The sequence below is a fragment of the Euprymna scolopes genome, chromosome 13 (genome assembly GCF_053919585.1).
Source record: "Euprymna scolopes isolate OS-2025 chromosome 13, ASM5391958v1, whole genome shotgun sequence".
Taxonomy (NCBI): Eukaryota; Metazoa; Mollusca; class Cephalopoda; order Sepiida; family Sepiolidae; genus Euprymna; species Euprymna scolopes.
Window position 1 is genome coordinate 42,654,314 of NC_136494.1, and position 19,597 is coordinate 42,673,910.

The window sequence follows — 19,597 nt, forward strand, 5'->3', positions numbered from 1 at the left end:
AAATTTAAATAGAATTGGAATCGGGAATTTAAACAAAATCGGTAATTGTATCGGAATTGGGAAAATATTAGAATTTCATGTTATTTTCCCAAATACCAACTGAATTCGAAAAGATAAAAATAATTGTGATGAGCAATTTCATATATCATGGAATATTTTCAAGTTATAAAAAAAACAAAAAACTTTAAAACAAGCATACAATAAATATTATATTAGTATATGATTTTCTTAAAGTGACAAATATCTTGAAATTTAATTTCTAAATACAAATGCAGACATTGTAGTACATGCAAATATTAAAAATAACTGTAAGTTCAACACACTTTTATGACAACATCATTTGATTATTTCTTTATTTCTATAACGTATTATGATAATCAGTGAACTATTTTCATGGCTAACCATATGACTATCATATTTCAGTTTGTTTAATTCCTCTGTAAATGTTCTTGTATAGAAGCAAATATTCTTACCTGTCTCCGGTGTTGGTGTAGCTATAATGAAAAAATAAAAAAGAAAAAATAATGAAAACATTTTTGCAAACAGTTAAATACAGGTATATATTACACAAAAACTTCTATTATTCAGAAAACATCACACAAATAATTCTATACGTTTTATTGTAAAAACCTGATTAATATTAATCTATTTATTGCGGACTATTATTCTCATCGTAATTGTTGGCAGTGATTGCTGAGAATGTAGTTAGGAGATTCGAAGTTCCTATCCGTCGCATTTACCAGGCCAGAGGAATAGTTGGCCGAAACGTCGTGAAACAACAACTAATAAAGATGAGAATAATAGTCCGCAATAAATAAATGAATATAAATAATACTCATCTCAATAATGAATTCCAATTAAAATAATATATAAACCTGATTAACTTTTCAATTATTATTACAAGACTATTCTTTGGATACAATTTTTAGATTTCTTTTGAAAAACTTAAAAAATCAATAGAGATTTTATATTGTCAGATAAGATTAAGTATTATTCTTAAACATTGATTCCAAATAAATCAAAAATAAATAAATAATAATAAAAAGAAAGCTTACTGTGCACAGTTAACTCTTCAGTTTTTATTAATATATGTATATGGCCAAGTTGTTAGCAAGAATAACACATTTAATGCAAGTTTATAAAAGAAATAGATCTTTTAAAAATTTGCTGTAAGATAAGTTCTGGAATAAAGAATTCCTTCTTATTTCATGATCTTTGAAAGTGAAAGTTGGCTGGCTGTGTAATTTGCTGCAGTAAAGAGCTGTTGCGATACGAACCTCATTAAAAATTGCATCTTCCCATAATCGTCAAATTCTCACTCTGCAGGCATATATTCATTAATGACCTTATATGTCGATATTAAATAACCTCCAACTTGCTATAACAATGTAATTTAATACATCCAAGCACATGAAATATATTACACTATAGAACATTTATTATTTGAATACTTTAAAAATGTCTTATAGATAATCATAGGATAAAATAGCAAAATTTAAGTGTAAACATATTGCTGCTAAAAGATTCATCATAGTTTATGTTGTAAGATAAGTTTAAATGTTAACTGAAGAAAAATTTAAAAAAAATATATTTAATGCTATTTTTGTGATGAATGATTTCTGCCATTGTACTCCCTGAAAATGTTTTCTTCTTGGAATTTCAAACTGAACTCTTTATTTCGTACCCTTCTCAGTCTACATTCAATGCCTTTTAGATATCTAAAATTAGTTAAATGTTTCTCAGGTTTTCCATCAACCTCTCAGCAAAATTCACTAAAATATTTTTTAACTCGTACTTATATCCACTTTATCCGGAAGGTTAACAACTAAAAATGTGTATTTGAAGAAGGTTTGAGAGTATACAATACATGACATGTGAAATTACTAACAAAACGAGGACTTGAAGCTAATTCAAATGATTTGGTCTCATGACCAATTTAAAAAAATATAAATATATTTTTGCAAAAAGGATTAATATATACAAAAATAATAATAATAACCTTGTAGCCACAGTCAATAAAATAATTCTGCTCACTTTCTCTGACTTTTTGTGACTTTCTTCACACTACTCCTTACGTTCAGAATAAAATCTTGATGCAAATACGAATTATTTTATTCTTTAATCCACTTACATTCGACTTATTCAAACCAATTCCCTTGTTTGAATTTTGTGTCCAAAATGTTTAAAAAATTACATTATGAGTTGTCTCTGCTAATGCTGATATCCGTCATCAATGGGACATTGTAGATGGCACAAAACACATTCTCTTATGGGGTTGCTTATTCCTCCGTTCATTGCAATACCTTATTTACCAAAGTCCTCCCTGATGTCCTCATCACAAAATATGCAGTTTGTGTGGGTTTATTTGTCAGTAATTTCAGAACTATTCATGTCAAAAGCATCGCCACTAGTTCAGTTTTTCGTTTTTTTCCTGACGTCTCACTGATAGTACTGAATTGCATATATACTCTTGGAAAAGGCACAACGTCTGTATGTGGTAAAAGATTTCATCAACCAACATCGAGTGTAGACTGTGAATTGTTCTAACAACTTCTGTGTGTGAATTTGAACAATACAATAACTCCCATTGTATTGTCCCTTGGTATGTTGTGGTTCAAAGTTGACCACAGTATCAATACCCTGTATATGGACGTTGTAGGTGTATATAACATTGAATGATGCAATCAAGGTTAAGACACTGTTTTTGGCATAACATTATACTAATAAAATGCCTCTGGTATAGAACATTGTGTCCTAGCCACAATTGTCTTTCACACTTTTGTGGCTTCTCTTTATGATACTGTTCCTGATGGTTTCTAAGCACATCTCAATTAAAGTTGCTGGAATTGCTGAAAATATTGCCTACTAAATGCAGTACCATTGTTCATTAGAATCTCAACTGATAGGCCACACTCATGAAATTGAACGCCAACTGGCATATGACACTTGTTAAATCTTGCTGACATAAAGAATGTTGGATTCAAATTGCAGAGTAACATTCAACAAATGAAAAGTATTAGCTATTGTTGTAGTGATATCCACTCCTAACTTGTGGCAATTGTCATCTACATCAAGTCTCATCTTTTGTCAAGATCAATTGACTGGCATTCCTCACATGTCTTCATTGTCAGTCACACATCAGCTTTTGAAACAGTTGGGTTTTTCTATTTGGCAAAATACAATGTGCATTTTATTCTGTGGTATCCACTTTCTTGATGGATATTTGCAATTTATTAAATATTCAGCCATGTACTTGTTGCACAAGTATGCAGAGTTGCACTTGTTTGCTTGCACTATCACACTTAATAGAATTATGACTTTGACTGGACCTAGTTCCTCCATGGGGTATGACATCAACCAACTATTTTTCAGTATTTTTTATATTTAGTTGAATATGGTCGAATATAATGTTGAAGTTGGGTTTGTTGAGTCAACATTCTGACATCTCCACCGATCGCATACCGATATACTTAGTGTCTTCTAACATTGTTGTTCATCCACCGATTTTTGGATAATGTGACGTGGGAGTGCAACTAAGCTATAATGTAGAATAGAAGAAGAACCCCTCCCCTTTTTGTTTTTTATTTATTTCAATTTTGATCAATGAACAAGCCCTTTCTTCAAAACGCTCACAGTAAAGAATATAAGAAAAATTCATTCGATACACAGATGGCCTACAGTGAAGATGCAGAGAGGTTAGCGTTCCCCCCATCATGTGGTGATCGAATCCATAGTATAAACTGCTCATGCACCATGCGTCCAAACCAATCTGTAGAGCTGGAATGGACAGAGAAGGAGGAATTGAATGCAGAATTGACCGCCTTGCACAGTGGTGCAAAGAACAGGTATTGTATGGCACAAGGATACCAAAAGAGGTGTCGCCATGTTGCACTGAGATTCAAAAGAAGAGATTATCTTGCATGAGATAAAGGAACTGATCTTCCAATATTCCATGGAGAACTATTCATCAAAGAAGAATCTGCAAAAATACTTACTGGAAAAGTAAACAAAGTTAATCCCACTTAAAGAGACACAAAGTGGAGTTACTTATCTTCCGATCTGCCATGGAATTGAGATAATGCTAATACCGCTTAATAGGACATTTGCAAGAAATGTGGATTTATATCCAGAATATACTGTCGCCTACTGACTTTTCAAAACCCTTCAAAATTAGATTATTATTTCCTTTGGACAAACTATTTCTCTGGATATCACACATGCATATTATCCAGCTAAGTATTTTATATTGTATATCTCCCCTTCTCCAAGTCCTTTCCCAACCTCATGGAACAGTTCAGTTGATTCATATACCCTTTTTGTTATCATTCTTATTTTTTCAAGCTGAATAATCCTTTCTTATAGATAAGAACAAAAAGAAGAAAGAAAGATATCTCTTTTATTTAAGAATTCTTTTCTGGTCATTACACTCTCAGCTCACTAAGGATTGCATAATGATTTTCTAGGGGAGATAAAACATTATTGCGTAATAAAATTATTTTATGTATATAACACACAGTTGTTGTGTTTTTTCATTTTGCCATCCATATGCCTTGCTCAGTTATTTCATGAACATGCTGAACTGAACTAAGATAACATGTCATGTAGGCCATAACTCTCATGGCCGACATGTATTTTTTTTCATTTTCTTTATTAATATGTTATGAGAATGTGGAGAGGTACTGTTAGTTTTGTAGAGTCATAAGATTTTGCACAGGGGATATAAATATTTCCCTGAACAACCTCCCTCCCCTCCCTCATATCATAACAATGATAAGATACATCTCGTTTGTTAGTGGCTTGGGAAGAAAATTGGCACTGATGTCTTTTCCATTCTGATGCAAGCTTATTGTAGTTGAAGCATCACATATCTTCAGTTGCTTATTTCATTAGGTCATTTCATTGTACATTATTTGGCCATGTGACACTGACCTCTTCATCTGTAACAAGTGATGGCTGTTTGGAGCTTAGACGAGCTAAACTCTGACCTCATTTTGAGATAACTGTGTAACTGCAATCATATCTTCAGACGTATATTTTGTCTGCATCCTCACCCATGTCAGCAAATTTCCCATGGTCGATGTTTCAATAATCAGTGTCTGTTGCAATTCCATAGAAATTCAAAAGTCTGTCACAAATACCAATTCCATCATAGTCTCAAGATCGCTACCAGTGAATCTGACCATCGATGCAAGTTATTGTATTTTGCTGGCATAGACATCCACATGATCTCCTGCTATTTAATCAGGTTCAGTTTTGTGTAAACAGAGAACTCTCTATCTGAAAAAGCATCTTTCAACTGATATGTTCATCTGCTGATCTTTGTTCATCTCTAAGTAGAGTTGGAGTACATCTCCCTCTAAATGTAAAGGCCACATCATCTATTTTTTGAAGTTTCACCATGAGTTGTAACTTCTTGAATCATATCATCACACCTCCACCACCATGAAGAGGCTGCAGTTTTTTGGGTCTTTTTTATATAGGAGTCACCAAATCCAGACCCAGAAGCCACTCGAGGATAAGGGTTAAAGAGTGTATCCTATCATAGTAATAGTTAGTAGTGTAAATTTGGTAAATTGGATTACTTAAGGAGAACAGCTCATTAAGAACTTGTTTACATTGGACTTGAAGACGACCATATTGTAGGCAGCTGGAAGCCAGGCAAATGGAAGACAGTTCCACAAGTGTGCAGTTCTAAGAAAGAATCTTTGTTCATGGAATCTACATTTAGGTTTAGGCACAGATAAAGAGTGGGGGAAATTATTGATAGTGTTTTTAGCTAGACGAGTGTTTCCCGTGTTTGATGAGGGGAGAGCATAGATTGGAGCACTTGCCATGAAAATAATGATAAAGCAAAGACAGGCTCGCAATGTCTCTTCTGTGAGAAAGAGGTTGCAGGGAAGAGAAAAGGGCGTTCCCTACGAGGCTACAAAGTCTATTTTGAACTCTGTCAAAGCAGGATAAGATCTTCTTAGCAGCTCCTGCCCAGGTGTGTCAACAATACTCCATCCGTGGATGTACCTGGTTCTTATATAAGTAGAGAATTGTATCAGCAGTGAGATATATACTGGATAGATAGAAGGATTCCATCATTTTTCCAGCGACCTTGGCAACGGATTTGATGTACATGTTCCATTTCAGATCAGGAGTAAAGGTCAAGCCCAGAAGCTTGTCAATACATGAGGCCTCCCCAAGGCGATAGCCATTCATTTCAATTGATGCCAGATGGGGATCAGAACGCTGATGATGTAAAGAGAGAAGCTTAGTTTTAGATAAAAGCTTGGTTTTAGATGCATTAAAAGTAACCAGCCACTTCTTTCTCCATTGTACCACATGCTCCAGATCAGAGGAGAGAGAATCAGTGAGAAATCGGTCATTTGCAGCCTTTGATGTGCTGCCATAGATGGCAGTGTTGTCAGCATATATGTATATGAATTATCTAAGGATGTGATTTGGGAGATCATTGATGTAGATCAGGAAGAGAGTAGGATTCAGAAGGGACCCCTGAAGAACTCCAGTGTTAATATATTGTATGTCACTAAGAAGGTTATTTTTGCTGAGGTGGTTGACTACTTCTCTATTTAACACAGATTCCAGTAACTTACTCATGATGTGCAGGAGATTTATTGGTCTGTACTGAGAGGGGGATGAGAGATCACCTGAATTCTTAAACACAGGACATACTGATGAGATTTTCCAGGGTGTTGAGAAGTAATTCTCATTAAGACAATGCTTAAACAGCTTTGTACGTATGGGAGCTAGTTCTGGTTGAAGCTTTTTCATTACTATCATTTGAATGTTGTCAGGGCCAGTTGCTTCACTGGAATCAAGGTTTTTGATTAGCTTGGCAACATCATGTACAGATATTTGTATGTCACATAATGTGTTTTCTGATACAGCAGGATATACAGGGCATTGGTGGCCTTAGTCGCATAGGGTAGAATTAGCTGCAAAGTCCTTGGCAAAGAGTTTGGCTTTGTTTGATGCTGACGAGATTATCTCAGGTCCATTGATGATAGTTGGGATAGAGCTTCTGTTCAGGATCTTATTTGCTATTTGCCAAAACTGGTGGGAACCAAGCTGCTGCTCAGCCACTTTGGACTTGATGGACTGAGCATACAACTATCTTGCATTTTTTATTACTCTTTTACAGTGGTTGCTGGCAGTCATGAAAGCGGCTTTAGTCTCAGTACATCTGTTACGTTGGAAGCAGTGAAAAAAGTGATTTCTGTGAACAATGGCAGTAACACATTCCGGAGAGAACCATGGCTGGCTGTTAGATTTTTGCTGGAATTTTTTCAAGGGTATGGAACGGTCTATACCTACAATTAACCATTCTGTTAAGTCTGATATTATAGAGGACACATCCTGTTTAAACATGGAGTGCAGAGATAGATCTGATATAAATGTACGGAAGGTATCCCAGTCAGTCATAGAATATCGATATACTGTATGATGGAGAGGTATGTCTGAGGACTTATTACATTTTGTTTTTATTTTAACTAATACAACAGAGTGATCAGAAGATCCCCGTGGGGATAGAATGGAAGATGAACATAGTTCAGGGTAAGTTATGAGGAAAAGGCCTAGGAGACTTGCATACTGACCGTCAGTGTTGGGCACATGGGTGGGTTCATGAACAATCTGAGTGAGATCATAAGCAATGGAGAAATCGTGACAGAACCCCCTCCCTATCATCTGTCTTGTTTGAGTGGGTTAACCATTCCAGATTGTGAACATTGGAGACTCCACAGACGTGAATGTTAGTTGAAGAATGAGCAGACAGGATGTGATCAATTTTCTCAGATATGCTCTTATAGTAACTCCGCTGTTGTGGGGGCGATAGAGGTCAAATATAAACGCAGTAGTGTGAACAAGTGCAACTTAGAAGCACATAAGGGTAATTTAGGGTCTTCTCTGGAGATGTTTCGACCATATGGAAAGCCATCTTTAATGTAGGCAGATATTCCATACTCATGTTGGGGGTCAGATTTGGATGTTAAGTTAGAGTATCCTTTAATTACAAACTCTTCTAAGGAAATAGTCGGTCCAATGCCAGTTTTGCTTAGGAATAATAGGTCTGGTTTAGTCTCCTGTAATTGGGTTTCAACCTCTGGCAGTTGGAACATAAACCCCTGATGTTAGAGAAGGAGACATGGTAGTAGGGGTCTACGTTGGAAGTTGGAGATCTGAGTTTAGTCTGTATTTTTTCTGGAAACTTTTCATGATAGAGTTTTGAGATTTGTGAAATAGGTCGACAGACTTGTTTAGAGCAGCAAAAGGTAAAGTCGTAACAATTACCCACTAATATAACATCCAGAAGCCCCATCAGAAGCTACTGCAGGGTCCAGAATCCATTCACCAAATGGCAATACATCAGCCCCAATACTTTGCACCTGCTGATAGGAAAGCCTCCTTAGTGGTTAATCCAAGGTTCGGGTCCCTGACTATCAGGTGGATAACGTCAGCCCAGTTAAAACGCTTACATCCAGCACCCTTATTAGTGACATGGCTACAGGGATAAACATAAAAATAGAAAATTTCCGACAACTCTAGCGACTGTTCACACAAAATACTGTCAACATAGAATACAGCATTTTCTTCTCCATTTGTCAGAAAAATCACCCATTAAAAATGAGGACTGAGGGACAAATTAAGAGAAACGAGAGTAAAGGAAACTGCCGATAACGTTCACAATACATTGTCTACTCTGTTGCTGAGTTTAACCATTGCCATTTTGGAGAAAAAAACAAATAAGTAATAGGACCGAAATAGCTTGAAAAAGGGTTAATATAAATATATATATGAAAATAATAATAGCTTTGTAGCCACAGTCAGTAAAATAATTTGGCTCACTGAAGACTTTATCTGACTTTGTCGTTTTTGCACCTTTCCTCACCTCTGATCTTCTCAATTATCAATCATTATCAATTAGTGTTCAAATCTTTTTAACTTCTCTGATGGATGACGCAAAACATCCGCATTCTATTACAGAATTGTTTATTTCTATATTTGTTGCATGCAAATCTCATAAATATGAATTTTAAATTAATTTTATTATAAATACAGTTTGAATATAAGAATAAAACAAATTCTAATACTTACTTGTCACAAGTGGAGTTGTTGCTGTAAAAAAAAGGAAATCATGAATGCAAGACAATTTGATCAGTACAATTAAGATAAATGTTTCATATTAATGTTCATATTCTGGATAAAATGTTACTTTCTGGACAGAATAATAGTAATTATGAAAACTATTTGGCATAATGGTTAGTATTTGTTAATTGGGTTCAATTTGCGGTTGAGTTGTGCCAAAGACTAACAAAAATATTACTTGATGACCCTTTGCTAAACACAGAATAATAACATAAAAATAAAGGATAAGTGAAGTAATCCTGGGAAAGGAGTAACGCCCTCCCCTACAACTGAAACGGGAGCCCTCGATTATGTTTTACGTTTCAGCAATGCAATTAGTCTACCAGCTAAACAACAGCATATAATAAACCATTCAAATACCACCTCTTTCTAAACATAAAACCAAACCTGAATTTTCAAATTGACTTTGTTTTGGGAAAAGATCTTTTCCATAAAAAATACCAAACACCTTATATTTATTTATTTTTTATATTTATTTACTTTTTATATTCATTTCTTACAAAAATGAAAGCCACATAAATTTTCATTATGTCTCCATAAAATGGGCAATTCCAATTTACCCACCAACAATTTATTACTATTTTTGGACTCTTGAATATACATTTCTCCTTTTTTTTAATTTATCATTTTAACTTTTTTTTTTTTTACTTCAGTTAATCCCCCAAAATGCTACTGAGATGTAAGAACCTACTGTGAATTAGGGGCCAGCTTTTTAGTGGCATGCTAAATCTGGAGTTGTGCAGCCATATATTTGTTCACATTACATTAAATTTAGTCAGAGAAACAGGAAGGGAAGTGCAAAGGGAAGTGATTCGAATAGAAAGTCTTCCGTTGGAGTACATTTCATTGGAGTTCTTGTAAAGCAAGCACAGATGGGACACTGCACTATTAGGTTAGAGTTCCTTTTTAGAAATCATTTTAGAAAATGGAAGGACTAATGGTTGATACCAGCCCAGTTTGTAAAGGTATACTGGCAGGTGTGAGAAATGTAAATGTTAGGCCAAGATGTTTGAATGTCAAACTCTTGCAAAGAATACTATCAGCCATGGAAATAGTGATTGGAAAAGTTTCTTATAATTGTCAAAGGAAAAGATTTTTGTTCTAATAGCATTAAATGGAACCATCCATTTTTTTTTTTTTTTTGCTTCATTCCACCACAGACTACATTCCACTACAAACTACATTTTCTAAGGATTCAGCAATTGTGTTGCATATGCGTGTGCTTGATTTTTCCTCATTTTGAGAATAGAGCGTGTTGTCATCAGCAAATATACTCATCTTGGATGTGATTGCAACTAGTAGGTTATTTATGAATATCAAGAATGAGAAAGATCCAAGGATTGCATTATAGAACAACCTTGATTTTTTTTTTTAGCTTAGAAGGACTTGAACTTATCAAATACTCGTCCAATAATACCATAAAAAATCATTTTCTTGAGAAAACTTATATGCCAGATCTTGTTAAAAGCTTTAGATACATTAAGCACTACTTACCTCTCTTCAGATCTTAAATGGATGATGATAATTACATTTTTTACAAGAGCTATTGTGTTTCAGTATTAAATACGCCCCAAGAAAAAGTTGATATAGTCAAGCTAAATGAAACAAACATAGGAATATTTCTGATCAAATATAAATGAATTTTACTTACACATTGACTGGAAACAACCTATCACAGATATAGCTATTTGCATTTTACATTGTGCACTTAATGGGGTGAAATGAATTTTGATTGTATCTTCTGTTGAGCCAAATGGAATCCTTATGATATCGGATGGATTATTGTTCTGAAAAACAAAAATACAGAAAATAGATATAACTATTATATTAGTGTTTACACGCTATTAATAATGGCAGCAAGAGTATTAGATGTATATTTAATTTTTGTAATTTAGCATTGATGCATTAAAAAATAATTATTATTTTTGGAGATGAGAATTGATAAGTTGTATTATGTTGAATTTAGCATTGATGTATTAAAAATAGTCTCATCTGAGTTGTTCTTTTTTCACCAATATTGTTAACTAGACATTGAATGTAAGCAACAGCAACGATACAAAGATAAACAATTGAAAGGGATCGTAGAATTTCAATAGTTGTTTGACAATTTTTTCAGTGGAATATAACACAAACGTTTCTTTGCTTTATATTTTATACTACTACTACTACTACTACTACTACTACTACTACTATTTCATATATAAGTAAAAACGATTTTTACTTACATTTGTGATTAATAGTTTTATAAACAAAATAAAGATACAAATCTCTTTTATTATGGCAAATATTAATCCATATTGTTAAAACGAAAGAAAATATTCAGTTGATTTCTTTAATTTTCATATTTAGTTCTGTTGTTATTTCCAATCATATTTAGATGAGGTTAGCAGAGTTTTCACTTACTAATTCAAAAGTACTCATATTCTACTCATGATTACCAAGAAAAAAATTCCATAAAACATATTCTTTAAGAACCACTGGCATTCAAGCATTTACATTGGCTATTGATGAGGGTGGGAGGGAAAGATAATATAATGGTGAACCTTAGCTGTAATGAAATTATGTGAGAGGGGTGGAGAGACCAATTACTCTAGCTCTGGTTTATTTATAAATTTAATAGCATTGACATTTAATATTTAACTACTTTCTCATATCACTATTGAAATAACTATCACAAATCAATTGAAAGGACACTATTATTATTATTATTATTATTAATATTATTATTATTATTATTATTATTATTATCACCATTATTATTATTATTATTCTTATTATTATTATCACCATTATTATTATTATTATTATTATTATTATTATTATTATTATTATCACCATTATTATTGTTGCAATATTTTGGTGTTATAATGGGGTAGTTATTTAATTGCCGCCCACATCGGCAAAATGTGGCACAAGGCCGGAAAGTGGGAACCCCGCAGGCTCCCCTAAAGGAGGGGCACTCCTACAATTTTAAAAATTGGCTGAGTAATCCTGTCGGCATTCCCTGGTCGGGATGCCTCAGGCAGCAAGCAATAAACTTGCCCCACCGGAAAGCCCGGTGGCAAGGCCTGGGAGGGTGGACCTCCTAGGTATTACCCAGGCGGTGTATCTCAGTCCAACAGGTGCTGGGCCGGTTCCCGGCCCCTCATCTGTTGGGCTGAGTGTCGTGATGAATCCTTGACGTGTACTACCCTGTCTCCCTGCAGCCGAAGCCGCTAGGAGACACATCCCATCACAACAGTGTTATAATGAGGTATGATCACACACAGTCGGACGATTCTATTTATAAACGATGCTGCTAAGAACTGACGAATCAAATTAATTCACGTTTTGCTACCAACCAATCAGAAACCAGAATTGCTTCATAAATATTAAACCTTTTCTGGAGCAATTTCACATGTTCTTTTCCGTCTCGACACGGTAAGAATATTTTGTTCTGTAGAACTGTCTACTACAAACAAGTCACCTCCCAGGACTTGTGTGTAACAGCGAACGATCTGAAACTGTTCTGAAACTAAAAATGGCTTACACTTCTAGAATTATTATTATTATTTTTATCATCATCACCATTATTATTATTATTATTGGCTCACATGGAGCTTTCACACAAGTCAACAAACGATCTGATTGGAAACCTGTGGTATTCTCTGGAAGCTGAGTGACAACAAGTCTCCCCAGACGTCCAGACCTCTCCACCTCCTTCGATAGCATTTGCAAATGAATTTGCATCATCGCAACAGTCGCTTACCATTGATTTCTCGCTGGTAGTGGCCATTGGTTTATGCTGGAATTTGAGTGGCACTCAGCCTCCCCAAGGTCCCAGTTCTCTTTGCGCTTGTCCAGCCGAGGTCTGGTTGGTGCTCGCTCCTCGGTTTTTCAGTCCTTATTGACCCTTCTCGGCCCTTTGGTATCATTTTTTTTTTTGGGTGGGGGGATCGGTGATGAAACAATGGGGGGAGTGCATGATGGGGGGTGTAGAACTTGTAAATATGCAGTTTCGGTGTTCTTCATTCCCTGTAACGCTTATTCGTTATATTGTCTTGTATTATTCTCCGCATTCAAGGGTTTTCCTTAATATTTCAGTCGTTTTCATTATCGTTAGTCGTCGTACTTTTGCAGTTATTCCTCTGATTCCAATTTCTGACATTCTTTTTTCAAAGTTTTTCGGGATTGTTCCTAGTGCTCCTACTATTATCGGTACTATTTGAACTTTCTTCATCATCATATTATTATTATTATTATTATCACCATTATTATTATTATTATTATTATTATTATTATTATCATCACCATTATTATTATTATTTACTCACTTGGAGTAGTCACACAAGCCATCATCAAAGATTGCTCTTTGAGAACAATTTGTGGTGTTCTCTGGAGTTTGAGTGACAACAAGTCTCCCCAAATTTCCAGTACTCTTTACCACTTCCGATAACCTTTACAAAAGAATTTGCATTATCGCTTACCATTGATTTCTCGTTGACAGCGACCATTAGTCCTCACTGGAATTTTGGTGGTGTTATCTTAATTTTCTCTGGTCAATATTCCTTCATTCTTCTTTTGTCCAGCTTATAAATGGTCCAGAGCATCTTAATAATGACACTGCCCATGTGTTTATTCCTTTAATAAGGTTCTGACTATTTAGTTTAATTTCAAGGAGTTTTCTTGTTCTTCTGTGGTATTTCTTTTTCTATTTTTTCTTTCATTTCTGTTGTTTTGATGTTGTCTGCTTCCAGCACCCTGTTACTTCCAGTTTTCTCCTCCCTATGGTCAGCAGTGTGTACTTTTTCATACCGAATTCCATTCAGGTATCCTGGCTAAAGATTCTGGTTGTGTTTATTAGTGTCCCTAGTTTGTCTTTGCTTTTGTAAATAGTTTCAGGTCATCCATGTACATTAGGTAGTTCAGTCTTTCTTCTGTGTTAGTGAACTTGTATCTGGCTTGGCATTTTCTTAGGATGTTGTTCAGGGGCATCATGGCTATAATGAACAGTAATGGTGATAGAGAATCACCTTGGCAGATCCCTCTTTGTATTCGGATTTCAGTTATATATTGTCCATCAGCTGTCAGTTCAAGTCTCCATGTTTTCATTGCCTTTTCTATCAAATTGATTATCTTACCTGGTATTTGTACATTCTCAGGCATTCTATTATCCATGCTTGTGGGATCCCATCATATGCTTTCTTATAGTCTATCCATGGCATGGCTAAGTTCATCTTCTTCTTCTTCTTCTTCTTCTTCTTCTTCTTCTTCTTCTTCTTCTTATTATTATTATTATTATTATTATTATTATTATTTTTATTATTATTATTAAAATAATAATAAGGCGAAAAAGAAATTATTATTATTTGTTTTTATTTTTTTACAATCTATTATCATTGAGCATGACAGACTAAACAAATTTAATTTTCAAACTTCAGCATTACAGACTGACAGAAATGCTATTTCAAATGATTAATCATGCCAGACAGATGAAAACATGAAAATGACATTCAAGGCTTGAGCATAAAAGACGTTACCAACAGATACTTGGGGCTAATAAAATATAAAATTTTCTATTCAATCTATGCATTTGAATTTTTTTCACACTCAAGCTGGAATTTTTGTGCTTAAGAGTAAAAAAAAATTGTTTTCTCCATTTCATTTTCTGGACAGCAGTCAATATTGCTGCTGACAGCGATGGATCTGGTGTTTGGCTGCTTATTTCATTGTGAGTGTTATTCATCTGTTTGAGTTTTGAATATTAATGTGAATATCTGTGTTATGTCTAGCCACACTGATGACGAAACAACTGTGGATAACTATATTTATTATAAAAATAACAATCACTATTTAGAGTTATTTTGTGAGATGAAGTATATATAAATAAAGAAATTACAAATATAGCACTATAATTTCTATAGTTAGTGATATGTTTATAAGCAAAATGGATATGATGATTGGTTGCTGATCGCATTTGGATTTAACCGACAGTTAAATGGTTTGAATTTTAGTTAAGAAACACACACACACACACACACACACACACACACACACACAATTTAGTTCATCATGTCTACTTATCTTAGTATAGATAGAATACTAGGAAAAGTTTATTATCATTAAATAAGAACTTTAAAAAAATTTTTTTTTTTATTCAATTTTCACCCCAAACAAGGCACAGTGCCACTTTGAAGCAGGGAGCTACTATCAGGGACTTAATTAGGAGGGTCATTATGAAGGGAGATGAGTAGAAAGATGTTTGTTAACATTACACTTGAACTTCTGCATATCAGTACAGTTGGGAAAGCAGAATCCCGGAAGGGAGTTCCAAAGACCTGCAGTTCTGGGGAAGAAACTATTGGAGTAAAAGGCTTTGCACCTAGGGATCTCTACTGTAAAGGGACCTAGGGATCTCTACTGTAAAGGAACGAGACTTAGTAGCTTGTCGGGTTTGTCGGGGGTAGTTATGTCGAGGAGGTACAAGTGTTTGCCGTTCGTCAGAGCATTCACCATTAAATATTTGTAGAACAGGCAGAGGGATGCAGCATCTTGTCGATGGGACAGAGGCTGAAGCCTAGATGACAGTTCAGAACCTATCAGGTTGGCGACTCTCTTTTGAACCCTGTCCATGAGCGAGAGATAAGCAGCAGATGTACCAGCCCAGATGTGACAACAGTACTCCATACATGGGCGAATGGTGGCCTTATAGAGGTACAGGATACTGTCAGGTGTAAGTAGTTTTCTAGCACGGTAGAGGGAGCCAACCTTCTTTGCAGCAGCCTTGGCAAAGCTCGCAATGTATCTATTCCAGTTTATATTCCCTGTAAACGTTAGGCCGAGGAGTTTAAAAGAAGTACCCTCAGGCAATGTGTTCTTGGTCATTGCTATTGGTGGTAGAGAAGGTTTCTTGTAGTTATTGAAGGAAACAAGCTTAGTCTTAGCAGCATTGAATGTGACCATCCATTTTTGTCCCCATTCCACTACAGATTGGAGGTCATCCTCTAGTGTTTCTGCCATTTCCTTGGATATGTGTTCATTTATTTTCCCCTCATATCTGTTATAGAGAGTGGTGTCATTGGCAAATATACCCATCTCCGAAACAATTTTATCAGGGAGGTCATTTATGAATATCAGGAATAATAGAGGTCCAAGGATAGACCCCTGAGGTACTCCCGCATTTATGTCATATTGTTTAGATGTACGACCATCGAGGACAACTTGAATTTTCCTCTTACTTAAGAAGGATTTAATTACATTATGAATTCTTCCAGTGATTTCATATGATCTAATTTTCCTTAGAAGACCATCGTGCCATACCCTGTCAAAAGCCTTAGATATATCAAGGGCTACCGCTCTACCCTCCCCTGTTTTGTCCAATGAACGGTATATACGTTCAGAAACTACAGTTAAGATATCTGCTGTTGAACGGGCTTGCCTAAATCCATATTGTTTGTCAGTCAGGAGTTTAGCAGCTGTTAGTTGCTGGACTAGGGCTTGATTAACTAAGGACTCAAATATTTTGGCGAAAAGCGGGAGGAGGCTAATGGGTCAATAATTTAGTGGGTCAGTTCTTTCACCAGAATTCTTGAAAACTGGTACCACAGAAGCGGTTTTCCAGCAGTTGGGAAAACAAGATTCGTTGAGGCATTTATTGTAAAGTTTGGAGAGAACTGAAGCAAACTCGGCGGAACATTTTTTTAATAGCACAGCCGGGATTTAGTTACGAAATACACACACACACAATTTAGTTCATCATGTTTACTTATCTTAGTATAGATAGAATACTAGGAAAAGTTTATTATCATTAAATAAATGAGAACTTCCTACCTTAAATCTATGTGCATTTCCATGTTGACTTTCACTGAGGAAGACATCATACTTTGCAACACATTTACTTTTTAGCAGAACCAAGTTGGCTCCATAAATGAGAGCATCACCAACAAAGATGTTGACTGTCTTTTTCTTATCTCCAGATTCAGGTGTCCATCCATGTCCACCTGGCCGGATAGCAGCTTTATGTTCTTCATTACTGGACACATCAATATCCCAGTTTCTCACCAAGGAAGAATCAGCCATGCCATCTTGTTTGACACATAAAGAAGCTGAAACAAAAAGAAATGAAATTTAGATGATGAATTTTAAACATTTTAATCCAATGGATATTTAAAATATTCATCTGATTAAAATATTTAAACTTTGTGTACAACAAAAATTAGATAAAAAAAGCTAAAATGTTTGTAAACAATTATAGACTTACCTGTTTCTGTTGAAGGCTTGGGTGGTGTTGTTGCTGAAATGTATATAATTTATACAATAAAATAATCTTGTATTGCCAACAAATTATTTTAATATATATGTTTAAGACTTGTTCACACTTGTTATTATGTTATATTTAGGTTTCATTATTTGAGTCTTATTATAAGTGATGCTTAGAAGAGAGATGTGTTGTAAGAGTTCTAGAGAGGGATGTTGTTCATGTTATGACGATTCATGTTTATTAAAACTGTTCATACTTAGACGTGTTGAAGAAGGATATGAGAAGCTCTTAAAGTGAGGAGACAGTCTTCAGTCAGTCTTAGTGTAGATATGAGATGTAGATTCACATTGTGGATATGAGATGTGTATGTCAAGACATTTTATAACACAGACATATAGACATATAATAACAATTCAATTTACCTTTTTGTAGAATCACAACACAAGATGACGTTTTACAAAAACACATGATGGTTTTATTTCTTCACGATTGACTGTGGTTTTCTCATCAAGAATTCAAAGCTTCACATATTAAGTTTAAAAGTGATCGTCTCGTTTCTAGACGTTCGAATTTCAAACTCCAGACTCTCTCTGAGTTTCTCCACTAACTCTTTGTCTAACTAACTAACTCTCACTTCCTATATTGAGAAATCCATGCATGTCCGGCCACGTGACCAAACTCACGTGCCTCCAACATGCGCGACTTGCACGTTTCCGACATTCTGATTTCCCAATAACCTATTTTTTCTTTTGTTGTTTCCACAAAGGAATTCAAACTGCATATCTAATTCATTTAACCCATATTTTATTATCCACATTCTTTTAACAATAAATAGTTTATTTATTATTTATTTCATCCGAATTAACAATTTACTGGACATTCCATTTAAACCTATTGTTCTTTAAAACTTATATCCAAGGTTCGATTTCTGCTTTCTCTCATTTTATTTTCATTTTAAGTAATCTCTCTATTTTTATACTTACATGAAAAGGGGACAGCCCTTATCATGTAACAATTAGCTATCATATTTTTTTATTAAAAATTCAATGAAATATTAAAATTAACAATCAGATAAAAATTAATTGAAATTAATGAATTATGATATCTCTTATCTAAATAGTTAATTACAATTTTCATAATGTAACTATATGTACAATACTAAATGCATGCAACTATATATTTGATGTTTTATGATATATGTTATATCTTAAATGTCTACATAAGACTAAGTAAAGCTGGACTCAGGATATATCAAAGAAAATGAATTCAGCTATGAATTGTACTAACAAATGAACAACTTATTCAGTTTTGGCAGTTGAAAACTGAGAGAAATGTATATTGTTAAGCAACAAATTGACTGATGAAATGAGTCATGAGAAATCAATCTCTTTTTTTAGCCATCCAGCATGTGTTGACTAAGGCATAAAGACATCTGAAGTCACAATAACTAAGCAAAATATAAAACCAATGCAGAGACTTTAAAAGAGAGTTTTGTTTAAGCAAGCAATAATTATAAAAAGGTATAATCTAGATAAAGATGTTTAATAAAGAAAAACTTAGTTTTATGAAAATCTCCTTGTTTATTTCTTCATTACACATGAAAACTGTTAAATAATATGAATCTACATGCAAAAATAGGACAATATAATTAAACTACAATCAAAATAAATATTTAAAATAAAATATATTTATATTACTTTACAATTCACATATAAAAACAGCAAATATCTATCGATATACTTACTTGCTTTTGGTGTTGTAGCTAGAAAAAATAATTTAAAAAGATATATTTTGATAAATCCATTGCAAGAAATACATCAAATATATATTTTAGAGTTTAAAAATTATTTTCTTCAGTTTATAATTAACAAAGTACGTAAAAATTATTAACTTTTATTTCCATATCACATTCAACTTATACTGATGGTAATATAAAACATGAAATAATGAAAAGAAAAAAAAATTGATTTTAAAAGAATTAAATACTACAAAATGGCATTGAGAACTTAATAATTTATGTGATAGAGTTGCTGGATTGGTTTGATTTCTTTGTTTATCACGTTTTTTTGTATAAGGTTGACATCCAATGCATTTAATTACAGTGTAAAAGCATTGGAAAAGGCATGAACCCACCTTTCCTCTGCTATAAAAAAGCAGAAACTAGTGTTTAATGGCTTAAAATTAATAATTTTCAATGTGTATTTT

General features: G+C 34.1%; 1 protein-coding gene across 1 annotated transcript in view; it reads right to left on the minus strand.

Moving 5' to 3' along the window:
* The window catches only part of LOC145292232 (uncharacterized), a 351,246-nt gene that overhangs the window by 143,264 nt on the left and 188,385 nt on the right, over positions 1-19,597 (minus strand). The window contains exons 73-78 of the mRNA XM_080138555.1: positions 19,137-19,154; positions 17,393-17,425; positions 16,963-17,237; positions 10,805-10,940; positions 9,103-9,123; positions 474-494 (exon numbers count right to left, since the gene is read on the minus strand). Of these exons, the coding sequence (XP_079994681.1) occupies positions 474-494; positions 9,103-9,123; positions 10,805-10,940; positions 16,963-17,237; positions 17,393-17,425; positions 19,137-19,154 (504 nt within the window). The remainder of the gene's footprint in view (positions 1-473; positions 495-9,102; positions 9,124-10,804; positions 10,941-16,962; positions 17,238-17,392; positions 17,426-19,136; positions 19,155-19,597) is intronic.